At 49.3% G+C, this 19,223-nt stretch overlaps 2 protein-coding genes across 2 annotated transcripts in view; one reads left to right on the forward strand and one right to left on the reverse strand.

The window, feature by feature from the left end:
- The window catches only part of grin2ab (glutamate receptor, ionotropic, N-methyl D-aspartate 2A, b), a 168,210-nt gene that overhangs the window by 94,790 nt on the left and 54,197 nt on the right, over window positions 1-19,223 (reverse strand).
- LOC148892181 (uncharacterized) lies at window positions 1,858-5,312 on the forward strand. The gene is made up of 3 exons (XM_089006403.1): window positions 1,858-1,956; window positions 2,503-3,409; window positions 4,571-5,312. The coding sequence occupies exons 1-3, from the start codon at window positions 1,858-1,860 to the stop codon at window positions 4,744-4,746; spliced, it is 1,182 nt and encodes a 393-aa protein (XP_088862529.1). The 3' UTR covers window positions 4,747-5,312.

The following is a 19,223-nucleotide window of genomic DNA, read 5'->3' on the forward strand; positions in this document are numbered from 1 at the left end:
TTCGTTGCTGAGATACGCTGGGTCTTCCATCATCCGGTGACGGAGGTCGAAGCTGAGGGGAGACTCCTCGACTGCGTCCAAGGGGCTCGTTCGGCCGCGGAATACTCCGTCGCCTTCCGCATCCAGGCCGCTGGCAGCGGCTACAGCGACCGAGCGTGGTGTTTCGTCGCGGATTGAACGCCGATCTCAAGGACGAGTTGGCTACCCGCGACGCTGGCACCACCTTCGACGACCTGGTCGACATAGTCATCGGCCTGGATCACCGTCTGCGGGAGCGGCAGAGGGAGCAGAGCGGCCGGCGGCCCCACGAGCTCCGTGGCCGGACAAGGACGACCACACCCGGCAGCGAGCGCGTGCAGCGCTTGGAGGGATCCCCCGAACCCATGCTGATAGGGGGGGGGGAACGACCGCACCAACCCCGAGGCTCATCGCACCCAAGGCCCCCGACCGAGGGCCCCTGTAAGTCCCCGTCGAAATGGCGACCTCTGGAGGCCAAATCCACGGTCCACGTTACACGGCTGGAGCTGGACAGCGAAGTAATTGGCCCTTCCAGCTCCCAAACCGTGCGGGCGCTAGTGGACTTGAGGGCCGACGGGTGTATCATCGATCCCCAGCTGGCTGACTCGTTGGGCTGTCAACTGCTCGATCTACTTCCCCCTAAGGAGATCGTCGATCTTGACGGCCGCCTTTTGGCTAGAGTCACCCACATCACGCTTAAACTCAGGGTAGCGGGCAATCACGTGGAGCAACGACAATTTTTAGTTATGCCCTCCCGGAACGCGCCATTGGTATTGGGTCTCCCTTGGCTCAATACCCATGACCCGTCCATTTCCTGGGAGGGCCCCACCATTCAGGGCTGGAGCCCCAATTGCTACACCAACTGCCTGCGGTCGGCGACGGCAGGGCGAGACCCCTCCCGCGGTGGCCCGCCCGAGGCATCTGCCTCAAGGGCGTGCCGCAGTGCTACCACGACCTGCGGGAGGTGTTCAGCAAGGACAACGCCCAATCCCTGCCACCCCACCGACCGTATGACTGCGCTATTGAACTGCAGCCAGGGGCTCCATTACCGGACTCCAGACTTTTCCATATTTCTCAACCAGAACGGGAAGCCCTGAGCACCTACTCCTTCCTAGCGGCGGGACTCATTCGCCCGTCACGTTCTCCGCTGCGCGCAGGGTTCTTCTTTATCGATAAGAAAGACAGAGCCCTGCGCCCGTGTGTCGACTGCCGGAGTCTGAACGACATCACCCTCCGTAACAAATACCCTCTCCCCCTCATGGACTCAGCCGTCGCGCCCCTTCAGTCAGCTACAATTTTTTTCTAAATTGGACCTCTGTAGCGCTTACATCTGGTCTGTATCCATGAGGGGGATGAATGGAAAACAGCATTCAATATGCCATTAGGGCATTTTGAATATCTGGTGATGCCGTTCGGACTCACGAACGCTCCCGCCGTATTCCGAAATTTGATAAATGATGTGCTCAGGGACTTCCTCAATGTTTTTGTTTTCGTTTATCTGGATGACATTCTTATTTTCTCTCGTTCTGCAGAGGAGCACCGGCAACACGTCCGACGGGTCCTGGCGCGGCTCCTGCAAAACCGGCTCTACGTGAAGGCAGAGAAGTGCGAGTTCCATGTCCGTTCTCTGTCTTTTCTAGGGTTTGTCGTGGAGCAGGGGCAGCTCAGCGCCGACCCCGACAAAACTAAAGCGGTGGTAGAATGGCCTACCCCGAAGACGCGCAAGCAGCTCCAGCGGTTTCTGGGGTTTGCCAACTTCTACCGCCGCTTCATTCGCGGGTATAGTAAGAAGGCACTCCCCTCACTAACCTCACGTCCATCAAGGTTCCCTTTAGGTGGATGCCCGACACTGAGGGGGCGTTCAACCGCCTCCGTCTAGCCTTCACCAATCACCCTGTCCTGCATCATCCCGACCCAGACCTCCCGTTTACGGTCGAGGTTGACGCATCCGAGTCCGGAGTAGGGGCCGTCCTGTCCCAGCGATCTCCCACTGACCAGAAGCTACGCCCATGCGCCTTTTTCTCCCGCCGGCTCAGCCCCGCCGAAGCTAACTATGACGTCGGCAACCGGGAACTGCTGGCGGTCGTCCTGGCTCTGCAGGAATGGAGACACTGGCTTGAGGGAGCTAAACACCCCTTCACCGTCTACACGGATCATAAAAACCTGGCGGCCATCCGGTCTGCCAAGAGACTTAACTCACGACAGGCCCGATGGTCACTCTTCCTCACCCGTTTCAACTTTTCTCTCACCTACTGCCCAGGGTCGCAGAACACCAAGCCCGATGCCCTATCCCGCATTCATGAGCCGGCAGAAAGGGAGGAGCTCACCGCCAACATCCTGCCGGCCCAGCGCATCCTGGGCGCCCTGAGGTGGGAGGTTGAGAGGAAAGTTCAGCAAGCCCAGGGGATGGCCCCCATCCCCAGGGGCTGTCCCACGGATCGCCTGTTCGTCCTCCCTCCCCTACGCACTGAGGTGCTCATCTAGGGGCACACCTCCAAGATAGCCTGTCACCCGGGGGTCAACAGGACGATCCAACTCATCGCCCAACGGTTCTGGTGGCCGGGGTTCAGGAGGGACATCACCCTCTTCGTGAAAGCCTGCCCGACCTGCACCTGTGGGAAAGCCTCCGGCAGGACTCCTCAAGCCTCTACCGGTGCCGTCCAGACCCTGGTCCCACATCTCCGTCGACTTCGTGACAGGCCTCCCCCCCCCTCCCGTGGCAAGACGGTCGTCCTCACCGTAGTGGACCGATTATCTAAGTCGGCCCACTTCGTCCCGTTAACCACGTTGCCGTCCGCCATCGAGACGGCTCAACTCCTGGTTAACCACGTCATCCGTCTCCACGGGATTCCGACGAACATTGTGTCGGACCGGGGAGCGCAGTTCGTGTCCAAGGTATGGAAGCATTTCTGTCGGTCCCTAGGGGCGTCAGCGAGCCTGTCGTCTGGATACCATCCCCAGACCAAGCGACAGACGGAGAGGAAGAACCAGGCGTCACAATCCGGCGTCGTGGGCCCTCCACTTACCCTGGGTGGAGTACGCCCACAACTTCCTGGTCTCCACAGCCACAGGTCGGTCCCCGTTCATGTCCGCCTGTGGCTATCAGCCGCCTCTGTTTCCCACCCAGGAGGGCCAGGTGGAGGTCTCGTCTATCGAACATCACCTCAGACGGGCCCACCGAGTCTGGAAGGAGACCAGGGACGCCCTGTCACGCACGGCGTCCCCGAACCAGCGGGTCGCGGACCGTCATCGGCGACAGGCACCCAGCTACCAGGTCGGGCAGGAGGTTTGGCTGTCCACGAGGGACCTTCGGCTAGTAGGGACTTCAGCCAAACTAGGCCCATGCTTCACGGGTCCCTTCCCCATCGAGGCCATCCTCAGCCCGGTCTCGGTGAGGCTTCAATAAAACACAATTTTCTACTAAATAAGCCTTAAAAATACACAAAATATATATTATTTTAATATTATAATTATAATTATAATTATAATTATAATTATAATTATAATTATAATTATAATATCATAAATCTGCTGTGGTATTGTAATTAAAGAAATAAACTGTACAGCCGTTTTATTTACCTTTGTGATGGTTGTTGATTGCTTGATGGAATGGAGCGGAGTCTCAAGGAGCTCTGGGTTGTACGTCTTGGAAGTTGTGATATCGCAACAGCAACAGATGGAGGCAGACACACTCGAAACTTCATTAATAGCTGGTTCCCTTTGCTTGTATTTTCTCTTCGAATTGTTCAGGTGGCTTGTGCGGGTTATTCGTGGACCCTGATTGTTGGGATATTTTGACCTTGTCATCTACACTCTGCCTTTGAACTATCAATAAAGTTGAAACAAGTCCAAATTTCACTGTGTTTTCTATCCATGTGCTCACCTTTTCACTTTTGGTTTTTTCACTTTTATTTTTTTTTGTCTCAAGCTCTGTCGTCTCCCTTTTCTGTTTCTGTAACTCCTCCCCTCGCTCACTGCTGCGTGTGTCTTGCTGCGTGTGTCCCCTCCCTCATCTACCACGGACCTTTACCAAAGACTGGGGGCGAGGAATAGAGAAAAAAAATCCAGCTGCCATTTTCAGCTTTGTTCGCGAACGACACATCACTCATTGTGGTGCTCCGTGTGTTTCCCAAAAAATAGGCGGTATGCCAAGACTATATTCGAATTTAATGTTCGTAAGGCGAAAAGTTCGCTAGCTAAAAGGTTCGTAAGCCGAGGTATCATTGTATGTCAGAAAAGTCACATTTTTTTGACAGCATCTTTCTGCTAGCTACTCTCGCGCGTGCGGCCTTGACTGACTGAAACAGGAACTCTCAAGCATTTCATTTTTTCATTCTTTATATTTATTCTTTTTGGTACAAGAGACATACTTTGCCGACCGCCGATTTAAATGGTTTTTGACTGCTAAGATTTCAAGGAGGAGACTGTGCTGAGCGGTTGCGCCTTTTCGGCAGCATGAATATGCCAGGACTGTTTTTGAATGGGAGGAATGTCAGTGCTATTCGACTGTCATCGCGTGACACCACAGGGGCCATTGTGCTTTTTCCCGCAGCATCTTCACAGCCCTGTTTTGTTCAGCGGAAAGGTCGGTGCTGTTGGACAGTCTGCGGCTGGATGGATGCATGGCTTCAGGAGCCCGCGATAAGAAGAAAGGAGCGTCAGCGCAGAGCGCCGATGTGGAACTGTTGCTTGGAATTGAAGCAGATTTATGTGCGACAGGAGATGTGAGACAATCTCTTTTCGTTGTGCTGTCATATTATTTGTTATTTAGGTTTTTTTTTGTTCTTTTGACATCAAGACGGCGCCGCGAGAGTGTCTGCCTTTCCAGCAGCTCATGTATTTTGTTTTTCTATTTTCATTCCTTTCATCACTTTGCTGCGGTGAAATGTAAATTTCTCCACTGCGAGACTAATAAAGGCAAATCCAATAATATCCCCACCCTCCGAGACGAAATTTAAATGACAAAGTGGCCCGCTGCAAAATATAACTGGACACCCTTGACCTACGCACAAGGCGTTCGCTAGCTAATACGGCCCAAAAAGATTAAAAAGTGGGTGGGAAAATAAATATCTTTAGGCTTTGAGCAGGTGACGCGTACGTTAGCTTGAATCCAGCCCCGCTTTTAGCGCAGACATTGACAAACGAGTCGGCGCCGTTGTCATCGCCACCGTGGTGGTACAAACGGCATCGGAGCGGCACAAATGTTGCGTTTAGTGCGGCGGGCGCCAGCACCCACACGACACGTACACTGTCGAAGAATGTGAGGCAGAAGTTTGCGCGCACTTGTGCCGTCTTCTCGCAACCATGGCAACAAAAGCCCTGAACACAGATTTACATTTGTACACAACCTATGCGCTTCCACTGTCGCATATTTTACAGATGAACCTGCAATCGCATTATATTTCATGTTCTATCATGCACCTTGTTGACGTGTTACATATTTAATGTTGACAAAACCTCGATAAAGTGTGGGCACACCTCCAGTGTACCAAACGTGCATATTCGATGCATATTGTATGCTCCGCTAATGTAGCATATTTACTTCGCCAAATACTAACATTTGGATTACAGTCAAACCAATTGGGTTTTCGGTCAAAAATGTCAGTTATTATTTTATGGGTCGGTTTACAACCAAAAATGGGTTCTCAAGCAAACTGAGCGCACCTTAATGCACCACTCGACTCCCCTTTGCTTCCTTTTACGTCACTTCCTCTGGTTGTGTCTCTTTGTGACAGACACATTTTTGTTGTAGAACGTTTTTTTGTTTTTGTTTTTATGAAGAAGCAGACATGTTTGGCTGAGATCTCAGCAAATGCAGTCAAAGAGTTGAAAAGTGTTTTTTAACAATTTTTAAGACTAATAACAGTTAGTGTAAAATTTGTTACATTGATTATAATGGGAAGTGCTGTTTTGGTTTCGGAACAAATCGGCTTTCAAACAGGTTTTTGGAACAGATTATGGTCAAAAACCCATGTTTGACTGAACAGTCAAACCTTGGTTTTCAAACGTCTCGGTTTTCAACCAGTTTGGGGGTTTGTATGCCTTGGTTTACAACCAAAAATGGGTTCTCGAGCAAATTGAGTGCACCTGAATGCACCACTCAACTCCCCTCCGCTTCCTTCTATTTCACTTCCTCGTGTCCTGTCTGATTGTGACCAACACATTGTCCTCGTGTAATCACGACCCTGTTCAATCACGACCAAAAAAAAAAACCCAAAAACAATCAGACATTGATGACATTGATTATAATACAAAGAAGCAGACATGTTTGGCTGATATCTCCTAATATGCTGTAAAATAATACTATATAGTAATAAATAAAAGTGGTTTTAAGAATTTGCTTTTTCGACTAGTAACATATTTTTACATTTTACATTGATTATAATGAGAAGTGGTGTTTCGGTTTTCGAACAAATCGGTGTTCAAACAGGTTTCTGGAACGTGCTATGGTCGAAAACCCAGCGTTGACTGTTTTACGATTCCAATATATTTGCCAAAATAAAATAAGCGATAAATTATTTCGAAGGTGGAATCATGAATCAAATAAACCAACAAACGGCTGCGCCACCGCCGCCATTGCAACAACACATCTGCTCGCTTCTAATATGCTCCCCCATCAAACAAAAACAAACAAACAAACATCTGGAGGAGCGATAAGACGAGCGGAAAGTGACCCACATCCGGCTCGGAATGCGTACGTCCCCGAGGCGCGAACACCAACCCCCCATCCGCCCTCCCCAACCGAGGATGCTCTTAGCACATCCTGTACGTTAAGTGCATCCATGCTAATGTTTCAAATGTTGACTGACATGTCTGCGAACGTGTGCAGCCAGCGTGTCGACGAGCCCATGTGACTGAAAGTTGCTCATTCAACCCACTTTTTTTTTGTTCCATCCTCCCGCCGTCATTTGCATAGCGCGTTAATACCGTATCTGCATCAGTCACGGCTGCGCAGCTCATGTAGTATATTAGCATGATAGCGCTGACGTAGCATGTTTTATTTTCAATAAATGGCTGCCTACAATGTGTCATACAGCACATCCAAAACACAAAGCGGCATATTTATATTCATATTTCGTGGACCTCGATTTTTCGTTTTTTTTTTTACATTCCGGGCCATTTTGTGCATGCTTGTTCTGTAACAAATCAACATGGGATTTGATGCGTATCTTCGTGTAATGCAAGGGTGCCAACGTCATTTTTTTGCCACAGGTGGGCCACATTGTATTTCTGCTTTCCTCTTGGGGGCCGTTATGGATTTGGGGAATCCATTACAATGTTTCATCCCCTCCACATATTACATCTACAGCGCGGAACAAATTAAGTCATTCACTGCCAGACGATGTGCCAAAATGTGTCCATTCCCATGCCAGGGTTTTTGTCATTGTCACTCCAATTGCAGGAGCAGAATATGGAGTTTTAGAACGACATAAAGATTCAATGCAGCGTAGGAAACCGTACACTCTATTCTTTCATCAACAAAAAAGAGTTAATTCACAAGTTATATGGGTCTGAGCTTGAAATGGGGCGACTGTACAAAATACAACACAATACAATACAATACATATTTATTTATATAATAATAATAATAATAATAATAATAATAATACATTTAATTTACAAGCGCCTTTCTGAACACCCAAGGACAATTTACAAGAAAACAATACATAAAACAATAAAACCATGAATAAAACAATAAATAATAATTTTAATTTAAAACAGATTCTTTACTTACAGACAGTGTATTATAGGTGTTCAAATACCTGACATGTTTCGGCGTATACTTCCGCCTTCGTCGAAGTCTGTCTGTAAGTAAAGAATCTGTTTTAAATTAGATATCAAGTAGACAGGATGAACTTAATACAACGAATAAATAATAAAATAGCAGATTAAACTAGCGCATAAAAGCAAGTTTAAACAGGTGGGTTTTGAGGTGAGAATTGAAAGTAGGAAAGGAGTCAATATTATGGATGTTGGGTGGAAGTGAGTTCCAGAGTTTGGGAGCAGCGCGGCTGAAAGCTCTGCACCCCATCGTGGTGAGACGGGCAGAGGGCATACAGAGGTGGAGAGAGGATGAGGATCTGAGGGCCCGAGAGGGAATAGTGATTTTGAATAGGTCAGAAGGGGGGGAGCAGGGTTATGGATGGCTTTAAATGTAAAAGGAAGTATCTTGAAATCAATACGAAGTTTAACAGGGAGCCAGCTTCTGGAGGACAGAAGTGATGTGGTGGAAGGAGGGGGTTTTAGTGATGATCCGGGCTGAGGAATTTTGGACTAGTTGGATTTTATGGAGACATTTTTGATTGACCCCGAAAAGAAGTGAGTTACAACAATCGATACGGCAGGTGACAAGACTGTGGATAAGGATAGCAGTGGTGTGCGGGGTTAGAGAGGGACGGAGACGATTGATATTACGGAGGGGGAAATATGCAGACCGAGTTATGTTATTTATATGGCAGTGAAAAGATAGTGTTCTATCGAGGATGACACCCAAGCTCTTGACCTAAAGGGCGGGGGACACAGTCGAACTGTCAATAGTGAGAGAGAAATTGTTTGCATTGTTAAGGGTGGATTTAGTACCGACAAGGATAAATTCAGTTTTTTCGCTGTTTAGTTTGAGAAAGTTATGGGAAAACGAGGATTTAATTTCTGAGAGGCATGCAGGTGGAAAGAGGTGTTGGGTTTACTGCAGAGGTAGAGTTGGTTGTCATCCGCAAAGCAGTGAAAGTGAATGCCAAAATTGCAGAAGATATCACCAAGGGGAAGAAGGTACGTAATAAAGAAAAGGGGCCCCAGAACAGACCCTTGAGGCACACCAGAAGCAGCAGGAGAGGACCACTGAGGAGAGGATAACTGGCTGCTGTGCTTGGCCTTCATTACATTCCTACGTTTGTTCGGAATGGTGTCATGCGCTGAGAACTACGGTCCGAGAGAAAAGTTAATAATGCTTTATTATGGCTTGTTTGTCTATATATGGTCCAAAGGAGAAGATGAAAAACATACCGATATATAAACATCTATGCTATTATATGACATAAAAATGATATCAGCACTTTTTTTGTAAGTCAGGCCCATTTCAATAATCCCCCTGTTGAGTTGAGGAATGGCCCCGATCATTTACAGCCGCAAATATTTCCATGAGTGTAAACATGCTTGGAAATAGTGATACCACAGCGTACGAACTTGATTGGTTCCCAGAAAGTGTGTGCGAAGCAAAAAGTTTGTTTGCCAAACATTTATTTCCCATAAGAAACCATTAAAAATGAGAATAATCTGTTCCCAGGTCCCCATAAAACATAGTTTTCTACGAAATACGCCTTAAAACTACCCAAACTATACCTTATTATATGTATAATAAATGTGCTATTGTATTGTGATTAAAGACAAACTGCACTGTACAATAAAGTTTTTCTTTTGAGCTTTGTGCAGTGCGACTATACCTTTTGCAATTGCTGAAGAAGAATAGCAATATAATTTACTGTAAGTTTTGCTTTGTTTGAATGCTGCTGTGGCGATGACCATTTTGTGTTTGGGAGCCTTTTCCTAAGCATCTTCATCTTTATTAAGTTCATAGAGGTGCTTGTTCTGTAGCCACAAGGGGACACAAGCCAGTGTCTTATTGTGCTGGTCCCAAGCGCGGATAAATACAGAGGGTTGTGTTAGGAAGGGCATCCGACGTAAAGGCTTGGCCAAAACAAACATGTGAATCAAACCTCTGAAGATGGAGGACACTGATTCGCTGTGGCAGCCCCTTCAAGGGAAAATCCAAAAGAAAAGAAGAAGACATATTGATTTATATAGCGCTTTAACAATAGCTGAAGCTGTTAGGTGAACATGGATAAAATGCAAATGCTGCCCCCTCGTGGGATGGGAAAAAACATTGCGAGAGGACTGACCAGCGGTTAATCGGCACCCAAACAAGAAAAAAACAGGAATGGCGCTCCATGTAAATAAATTCGAGAATGTGAATGAATGAGTTCATGACCCGTTCAAATCTGATATTGTGGTTGAAATGAGACAATTTGAAATTTTGGTTGGGACTTTAGCAAGCATCACATGTTTGATTGGCTTCAGCGGGCCGAATAACATGAGGTGGCGGGCCACATTTGGCCCCCGAGCCTTGACTTGGACACCTGTGCTGTTATGGATCATATTATGAAGCGCACGACCCGACTTTAGGGTGTGGGAGGCTCGGCGTCCCCAAAGTGGTGCATCCCGTGAGCGAGATGGGTCTGACGAGACAATCAAAAGTGAAAGGGATTGGTCGGTTGGTGCTCAGGAGAATTATTTCCTTTTGTCTGCACGCCAATTAAAACTTTTGGGGGCCTGCCGCTTCGGATCCATACAGTGCCGCCCCCGCACGAATCAGCTGACTCGAAGAGGACCTGTATTGAACGCAGAGCGGCGACTCAACCGATCGAGGAAATCAATCCAAATATTCGCATTGGTGTTGTTTAGTGGTTTTGCCGAAAAGAATGTAATGACAACAAACAATCCCAGAAATGTTAATCCAAACAAAAAATGAAGTAATCTCAACAATGAACACAACAATCGGAAAGAATCCGCAAGTTACGAGGCGATTCAGCACCATCGTACAGATATATTTTGAATATAAATACAAATTCCACCATGACGTCCCTGATCCACTGCAGACACGGATGCTTTGATCCTCTCCTCTTTCAACTAGAACTGCTTCATGTCATCACAAAGAGGGTACAGCAAGTCCTGAAGAATGAATGACTGTGTCTTTGTGTTGTCATATTTGTTATTTTTTCAATGTTTTTTCCCAAGATGGCGGCGCGTGAACACGCAGCGGCTCCCCTCTCCCGGCAAATTGGCGTTTTCATGTTTATGTTTGTTAAAGTAATTATAAGTGCCTTGCATGCTGGGTCCGAGAGGACAGTAATTTCATCTGTGCTGTATGTCATGCATATTAGCATATTTGACAATAAAGCTGACTTTGACTTTGAAAACTAAATATATAGTGTCTGTAAATATTCCTAGAGAAATCTGATTCGCTGTGGCAGCCCCTTCAAGGGAAAATCCAAAAGAAAAGAAGAAGACATATTGATTTATATAGCGCTTTAACATTAGCTGAAGCTGTTAGGTGAACATGGATAAAATGCAAATGCTGCCCCCTCGTGGGATGGGAAAAACATTGCGAGAGGACTGACCAGCGGTTAATCGGCACCCAAACAAGAGAAAAACAGGAATGGCGCTTCATGTAAATAAATTCGAGAATGTGAATGAATGAGTTCATGACCCGTTCAAATCTGATATTGTGGTTAAAATGAGGCAATTTGAAATTTTGGTTGGGACTTTAGCAAGCATCACGGCATTGACATGTTTGATTGGCTTCAGCGGGCCGAATAACATGAGGTGGCGGGCCACATTTGGCCCCCGAGCCTTGACTTGGACACCTGTGATGTTATGGATCATATTATGAAGCGCACGAGCCGACTTTAGGGTGTGGGAGGCTCGGCGTCCCCAAAGTGGTGCATCCCGTGAGCGAGATGGGTCTGACGAGACAATCAAAAGTGAAAGGGATTGGTCGGTTGGTGCTCAGGAGAATTCTTTCCTTTTGTCGGCACGCCAATTAAAACTTTTGGGGGCCTGCTGCTTCGGATCCATACAGTGCCGCCCCCGCACGAATCAGCTGACTCGAAGAGGACCTGTATTGAACGCAGAGCGGCGACTCAACCGATCGAGAAAATCAATCCAAATATTCGCATTGGTGTTGTTTAGTGGTTTTGCCGAAAAGAATGTAATGACAACAAACAATCCCAGAAATGTTAATCCAAACAAAAAATGAAGTCATCTCAACAATGAACACAACAATCGGAAAGAATCCGCAAGTTACGAGGCGATTCAGCACCATCGGACAGAAATATTTTGAATATAAATACAAATTCCACCATGACGTCCCTGATCCACTGCAGACATGGATGCTTTGATCCTCTCCTCTTTCAACTAGAACTGCTTCATGTCATCACAAAGAGGGTACAGCAAGTCCTGAAGAATGAATGACTGTGTCTTTGTGTTGTCATATTTGTTATTTTTTCAATTTTTTTTCCCAAGATGGCGTTGCGTGAACACGCAGCGGCTCCCCTCTCCCGGCAAATTGGCGTTTTCATGTTTATGTTTGTTAAAGTAATTATAAGTGCCTTGCATGCTGGGTCCGAGAGGACAGTAATTTCATCTGTGCTGTATGTCATGCATATTAGCATATTTGACAATAAAGCTGACTTTGACTTTGAAAACTAAATATATCGTGTCTGTAAATATTCCTAGAGAAATCTGATTCACAGACATTCACCAACGACACGGATTAGCACCCGCAGAATTTCAAACTGCAGGCGACAGAATGGAAAGTGCACTTGGGAGTGGGAGTGCAGAGTCGGGTATGAACTAGCATCCCCGATAGTCAACTGTTTCCAAAATGCCGTAAGGTGAACCTCGGCGCCATTGTGTCGCACGCTCACTTGGCTGTGAAGTGAATGGGAAGACAGCGAAACTGCAATCAATGAATGCATTATTCATCCACTGCACGAACGGGTCCCAAAAGTAAGTATGAGTCTGAGCCTTGCAAAGCAATGCCGTGCCGTTTCAACGTTCAATATATCCGAATTGTTGAGAGGATACAGAAACAGTGATGAATTCATCAAACTGCTGCCTAAACGGGCCGCGGAGGAAATTCACCGGGAAAGTCATGGTTAAAAAAAAACAACAACAACATAAATGGGAAGAGAACAATTTATGGAGATCAGTGTGTGACAGGTGGATGGGATATGTTGAGCAGTCAAGGTGCCTCGACGGGCCGCCAACACCCTCCAAACAGAATATCAACAGAATACCCCCCAAAAATTAAGGAAATCGTCCATTTTGCTTTGGGGGAAATGTGCTAGGGAGAACTCAGAAAATTAGCCGTCACCCACGCCCCCCCCCTCCCCCCCACCATCATGGTGGACTTGGCCCAAATGCGGGAAGAAGAAGAAGATATCTGTCAAAATATGACAACCATTTGGAGATAATGTTGAACGCTAGCGTGTCCACTGTGGTGTCGGCAAACCGAGACGATTTGGGGGGTAGATTGCGAGAGCTCATGACTTGCCTTCATCAAACTGACCAGTGTGGAAAAACGAACACACAAACACCCCATCACGCGAACACGTTATATTATTTCCGCCATCTTGAAATAGCGGCCGCGCAGGGAAGGGGGGGGGGGGGTTAAATAAGAGGCGGCCAGATGGGGACACGCATATATATATAGTCTGTCACAGAGTCTCTTTTGTGCTCCACAACTGGGGCGTAAGAGCGGGAGGCGTGAGGGTGGGACAAAGGACATGAAAGGAGGGTGGGGGTGTTGGCGTGAGGTGACGGGACGAGCGTGGACGGGGGGGGGGGGCGTCGGAGATCGTGTCCACCCCACCAAGGATGATGCTTCCCAAAAAAAAAAGAAAAAACAAAAATGGTGCCGCGGCCTAAACGGGTTGTCGTCCAAACCGTTCGGCATATTTCCATGTTGACCAGGGCTGTGTTAAAAGTGATCAGTGAGCGGTTTTTGTCATGAGCTTTGAGAATATGTAACATCCTCGTCGACGCCAGGAGCGTGCCCCTCCCCTCCTGTCTCTTCTACCGCTGCTCCTTGGAGCGGGCCCCTCCCTTCCTGGCTCTCCTGACTCACACACTTGTTCCCTATTTCCTTAATTGTGCCTTCTGGCTATAAAAGCCACCCTTACCGTTCAGTTGTTGTCAGCGTATTCCAGGAAGTTCCCGTCACCCCTCCGCACGCAGGTCTGTTTTTGTCGTTGCCCTCTACCTTCCATTATTTTCTGTTCATGCCATATGTGTCTCAGTAAAGAGGTGGAGACAAATTCTTAGCCGCCCTTTCCCATCAGGCGCAGCGTTCGAGCCAGCTGGCTCAAGCGATCATGGAGGTCCGCCAAACCGTGTCCACGCTGGCTCAATGTTTACAAGAGGTAGAGACACGCCACGCCACCCTTACGGCCCCTTCCTCCCCTCCCGTGAGTAGGCGCGAGCCACCGTTACCTCACACCTCACGCTACGCAGGCGAACCCGGGCGCTGCGCTCAATTTCTGATGCAGTGCTCGCTCGTGTTCGATCAACAACCCTACGCCTTAGGGTTAGCGATGAGGCTAAGGTAGCCTTCGTCACCAGCCTGCTCACGGGTCAGGCAGAGACCTGGGTGCTGGCCGTCCGGGAGTCCCGACCAGAACTGTGTGCCTCGTACCCGGACTTCGTGGCCGAGCTGCACCAGGTCTTCCACCACCCGGTGACGGAAGTCGAGGCAGAGGGGCTCCTCCACGACTGCGTCCAGGGTTCCCGTTCGGCCGCTGAATACTCGATCGCCTTCCGCATCCAGGCCGCTGGCAGTGGCTACAACGATCGAGCGCTGAGGGGAGTTTTTCGTCGCGGATTGAGCACCACTCTCAAGGACGAGTTGGCCACCCTCAGCGAAATGATCGACATTGTCATCAGCCTGGATCATCGCCTTCGGGAGAGGCAGCGGGAGCAGGGCAACCAGCGGTCCAACGAACCCGGAAGCAAGCTGCGAACGACCACACTCGGTGGACACGAGCGATCACGGCGCCTGGAGGGGTCCCCCGAACCCATGCAGATGGGAGGTGGAAGCGATCGTACCAACCCCGGGGCTCGTCGCACCCAAGGCCCCCAGCCGAAGACCTCCAGCTCCTGTAAGTCCCCGTCTAAACGGCGACCGCGGCGACCTCTGGAGGCGGCTAGCACGGCACCCGTTACACGATTGGAGCTGGACGGCGAATTAATTGGCCCTTCCAGCTCCCAAACAATACGGGTGCTAGTGGATTCGGGGGCCGATGGGTGATTCATCGATCCCCAACTGGTCGAATCATTGGGCTGCGAATTGGTGAATCTCTTCACCCCCAAGGAGATTCTCGACCTTGATGGTCGACTACTGGCCAAGGTTACCCGCATCACGGCACCACTTAAACTCAGGTTAGCGGGTAACCATGTTGAACATTCCAGGTTATGCCCTCCCGCAACGTGCCGTTAGTACTGGGCCTCTCTTGGCTCAGTACCCATGACCCTTCCATCTCTTGGGAGGGTCCCACCATACAGGGTTGGAGCCCCTACTGCTATGCCAATTGCCTACGGTCCGCCACGGCAGGGCGAGACCCCTTCCCGCATGGAAAACGCGCAATCCCTGCCACCCCACCGACCGTATGACTGCCCCATTGAACTGCAGCCAGGGGCTCCACTACCGGACTCCAGACTCTACCATATCTCACACCCGGAACAAGAAGCCCTGAGCACATTCATAGACTCTTCCCTTGCAGCGGGACTTATCCGACCCTCACATTCCCCGCTCGGCGCAGGGTTTTTCTTTATTGAAAAGAAAGATAGATCCCTGCGTCCGTGTGTCGATTATCGGTGTCTGAACGCCATCACCATTTGCATCAAATACCCTCTCCCCCTCATGGATTCAGCCTTCGCGCCTCTTCAATCGGCGACCATTTTTACGAAATTGGATCTACGAAATGCTTATCACCTGGTTCGCATCAGAGAGGGGGACGAGTGGAAAACCACATTCAAAACGCCCTTGGGGCATTTTGAATATATGGTGATGCCGTTCGGACTCACCAATGCTCCCGCTGTATTCCAAAACCTCATTAACGATGTGTTATAGTCAGAAGGCACTCCCCCTCACTAACCTCACTTCCACCAAAGTCCCATTCAGGTGGACACCCGACGCAGAGGGGGTGTTTAACCGCCTCCGGCAAGCCTTTTCCAACCCCCCAGTCTTATGTCACCCTGACCCGGACCTCGCGTACGCGGTCGAGGTTGACGCATCTGAGTCCGGAGTGGGGGCGGTCCTATCTCAGCGCTCCCCGGTCGACCAGAAACTCCACCCATGCGCCTTCTTCTCCCGCCGGCTCAACTCCGCAGAAGCCAACTATGACGTGGGGAACCGGGAACTGTTGGCGGTGATCCTGGCGCTGCAGGAGTGGAGACACTGGCTTGAGGGGGCCAAACACCCCTTCACCATATTTACCGATCACAAGAACCTGGCTGCCATTCGGTCCGCCAAGAGACTCAACTCGCGGGAGGCCCGATGGGCGCTGTTCCTCACGCGATTCAACTTTACTCTCACCTACTGCGCAGGGTCGCAGAACACCAACCCTGACGCCCTATCTTGCATCCATGAGCCGGCAGAGAGGGAGGAGGTCGTTGCCAACATCCTGCCGGTGCAACACATCCTGGACGCCCTGCGGTGGGAGGTTGAGAGGAAAGTCCAGGAGGCCCTGGGGGGTAATCCTATCCCCAAGGGCTGCCTGGTGGATTGCCTGTTCGTCCCCCCGGCGCTACGCACTGAGGTGCTACTCTGGGGACACACCTCCAGGGTCGCCTGTCACCCGGGGGTCAACAGGACGATCCAGCTCATCGCCCAGCGGTTCTGGTGGCCGGAGTACAGGAGGGGTGTCACGGAATTTGTGAAGGCGTGCCCAGCCTGCGCCCGTGGCAAGGCCTCCCACCAACCCCCGGCGGGACTTCTCCAGCCACTACCGGTTCCCTCCCGACCCTGGTCCCATATCTCCGTCAACTTTGTTACAGGTATCCCCCAGTCCTGTGGCAAGACGGTCATTCTCACTGTTGTGGACCGCTTCTCCAAGTCGGCACACTTCATCCCGTTAACCAGGTTGCCGTCCGCCATCGAGACGGCTCAACTCCTGGTTAACCACGTCGTCCGTCTCCACGGGATTCCGGCGTGTCCAAGGTATGGAAACATTTCTGTCGGTCCCTAGGGGTGTCTGCGAGCCTGTCTTCTGGCTACCAACCCCAGACCAACGGCCAGACGGAGAGAAAGAACCAGGACCTGGAGGCAGCTCTCCGGTACGTGTGCCTTCACAGTCCCGCGTCATGGGCCCTCCACTTGCCCTGGGTGGAGTACGCCCACAACACCCTGGTATCCACAGCTACAGGTCGGTCCCCGTTCATGTCCGCCTGGTTATCAGCCACTTCTGTTCCCCACCCAGGAGGGCCAGGTGGAAGTCCCGTCCATCGAACACCACCTGAGACGGGCTCATCGAGTGTGGAAGTAGACCAGTGCCGCCTTGGTGCGCACGGCGTCCCGGAACCAACTGGTCGTGAATCGTGATCGCCGCCAGGCACCCAAATATCGGGTCGGGTAGGAGGTGTGGCTATCCACAAGGGACCTCCGGTTTGCCGGGACTTCGGCCAAACTGGGCAGACGCTCCACAGGTCCCTTCCCCATTGAGGCCATCCTCAGCCCGGTCTCGGTGAAGCTCCGGCTGCCACCTACGATGAGGATCCACCCGGACCCCCCCCGCCCCCGGATGTTGGACAACAGCCCGGTCTACACCGTGCGGGAGATACTGGACTCCAGGCGCATGGGCAGGGGAGTGCAGTACCTGGTCGATTGGGAGGGCTATGGGCCAGAGGAACGTCAGTGGGTCCCTTGTTCCTGGATCCTCGACCCATCTCTCAACCACCATTCCATTTGGCTCACCCCTCCAAACCGGGTGGGCCGCCAAGAAGCGTCCGTTGAGGGGGGGGGGGGCACTGTCACATCCTCGTCAACGCCAGGAGCGTGCCCCTCCCTTCCTGTCTCTTCCTCCGCTGCTCTTTGGAGCGGGCCCCTCCCTTCCTGGCTCTCCTGACTCACGCACCTGTTCCCTATGTCCTTAATTGTGCCTTCTGGCTATAAAAGCCACCCTTACTGTTCAGTTGTTGTCGGTGTATTCCAGGAAGTTCCCCGTCACCCCTGCGCATGCAGGTCTTTTTTTGTCGTTGCCCTCTACCTTCCATTATTTTCTGTTCATGCCATATGTGTCTCAGTAAAGACTCTTTTTTGGAATCACTGTCTCCACCGTGTATTTTGGATCCGACCTTAACCACCTTCCATCGTCCCTCGAGTCCTGTCGCCACTCCTTGAGTGGACGTGACAGAATAATGAGTTTACCGACGAAACAAGCCGTTGTAGATTTTTTGAATCGTATTAATCGCGCGGGCACCTCATGATCATTTGATATCTTTGATTAAAAACGCAGTGCTGACCAACAACCAGGAGCAACGCTCACATTCAATTCGACGGCAGCCCATTTAAGCTAAAAAAAACAAAAAACAAAAACGAAAAAGTGACGTACATTTTAACAATAAAGCGGCACATAACAATTACGATGATTTTATGAAAAATGTGTTTTACTATTATTATTATTTATGATTTTTATTGTGTTTCCTTGGTCTTGGTCACACTGACAAAAAACTAGAATAAAAAATGTGTCCCCCAAAAAATTGACGTACATTTTAACGATAAAGCAGCACATAACTAATAAGATGATTTTATGAAAAATAGTATTTATTATTATTACTCTACGTCTGTGTATGCTCTCAGTCCAGGGGTGCTCACACCTTTTCAGGATACGAGCTATGTATAAAAACAACCAAGTCAAAATGATCTGCCCACTAAAAAATGCAAAACATAATTATTTTCAAATGTATTCAGGATTCTTTGTATGTAAAATGTATGTTGATGTACCTTGCATAACTGAATAAGCCAATATTGCACAACACACATAATAACTACATATGCATAACATACAGTAAAGTCTCGTTATATCGATATCGGTTATATCGATAGTACCGCTTATTACGATACTATTTCTATGAACGCAAGGAGAAAATTACACGCGCGCAGGGTCGGATATATCGATAGTCCCAGTTATATCGATATTTTTCAGACTCCCGAGAATATCGATATAACGAGACTTTACTGTAATAAATAACTATTTACATTTTTTGTAATTACCTGAGTTTACTTTGATGACTTGCACTGAATTGAATCAGCCAGGGAGGCATAGTCCGGACAGTAGATGCTGACAGCCAGCCTCAAGCACATTTCCAAATGTTCATCAGTCATGGTGGAACGGTATTTGGACTTAATGTAGGAAAAGTCTGACTCACATAAATAAATGGAGCCGAATAATCCAGTCAAAGAGGTAGCACATTTCCTCATGTTGGGGTACTTTTCCTCTGTGAGTAAGTTCCAGAACTGTCCATGAGCCCTGGACTTCAGCTCAATGTCGGTTTGCAGAGTCAAAATCTAATCTTCCACTCCAGAAGAGCTCAAGTGAAACAGTGCTGCAATGTTTGATGCGAGTGAATGAACCTCAGCATCTTCCTGAAAA

Source organism: Hippocampus bargibanti, linkage group LG10, assembly GCF_051943395.1.
Source record: "Hippocampus bargibanti isolate YZ-2025 linkage group LG10, ASM5194339v1, whole genome shotgun sequence".
NCBI lineage: Eukaryota > Metazoa > Chordata > Actinopteri > Syngnathiformes > Syngnathidae > Hippocampus > Hippocampus bargibanti.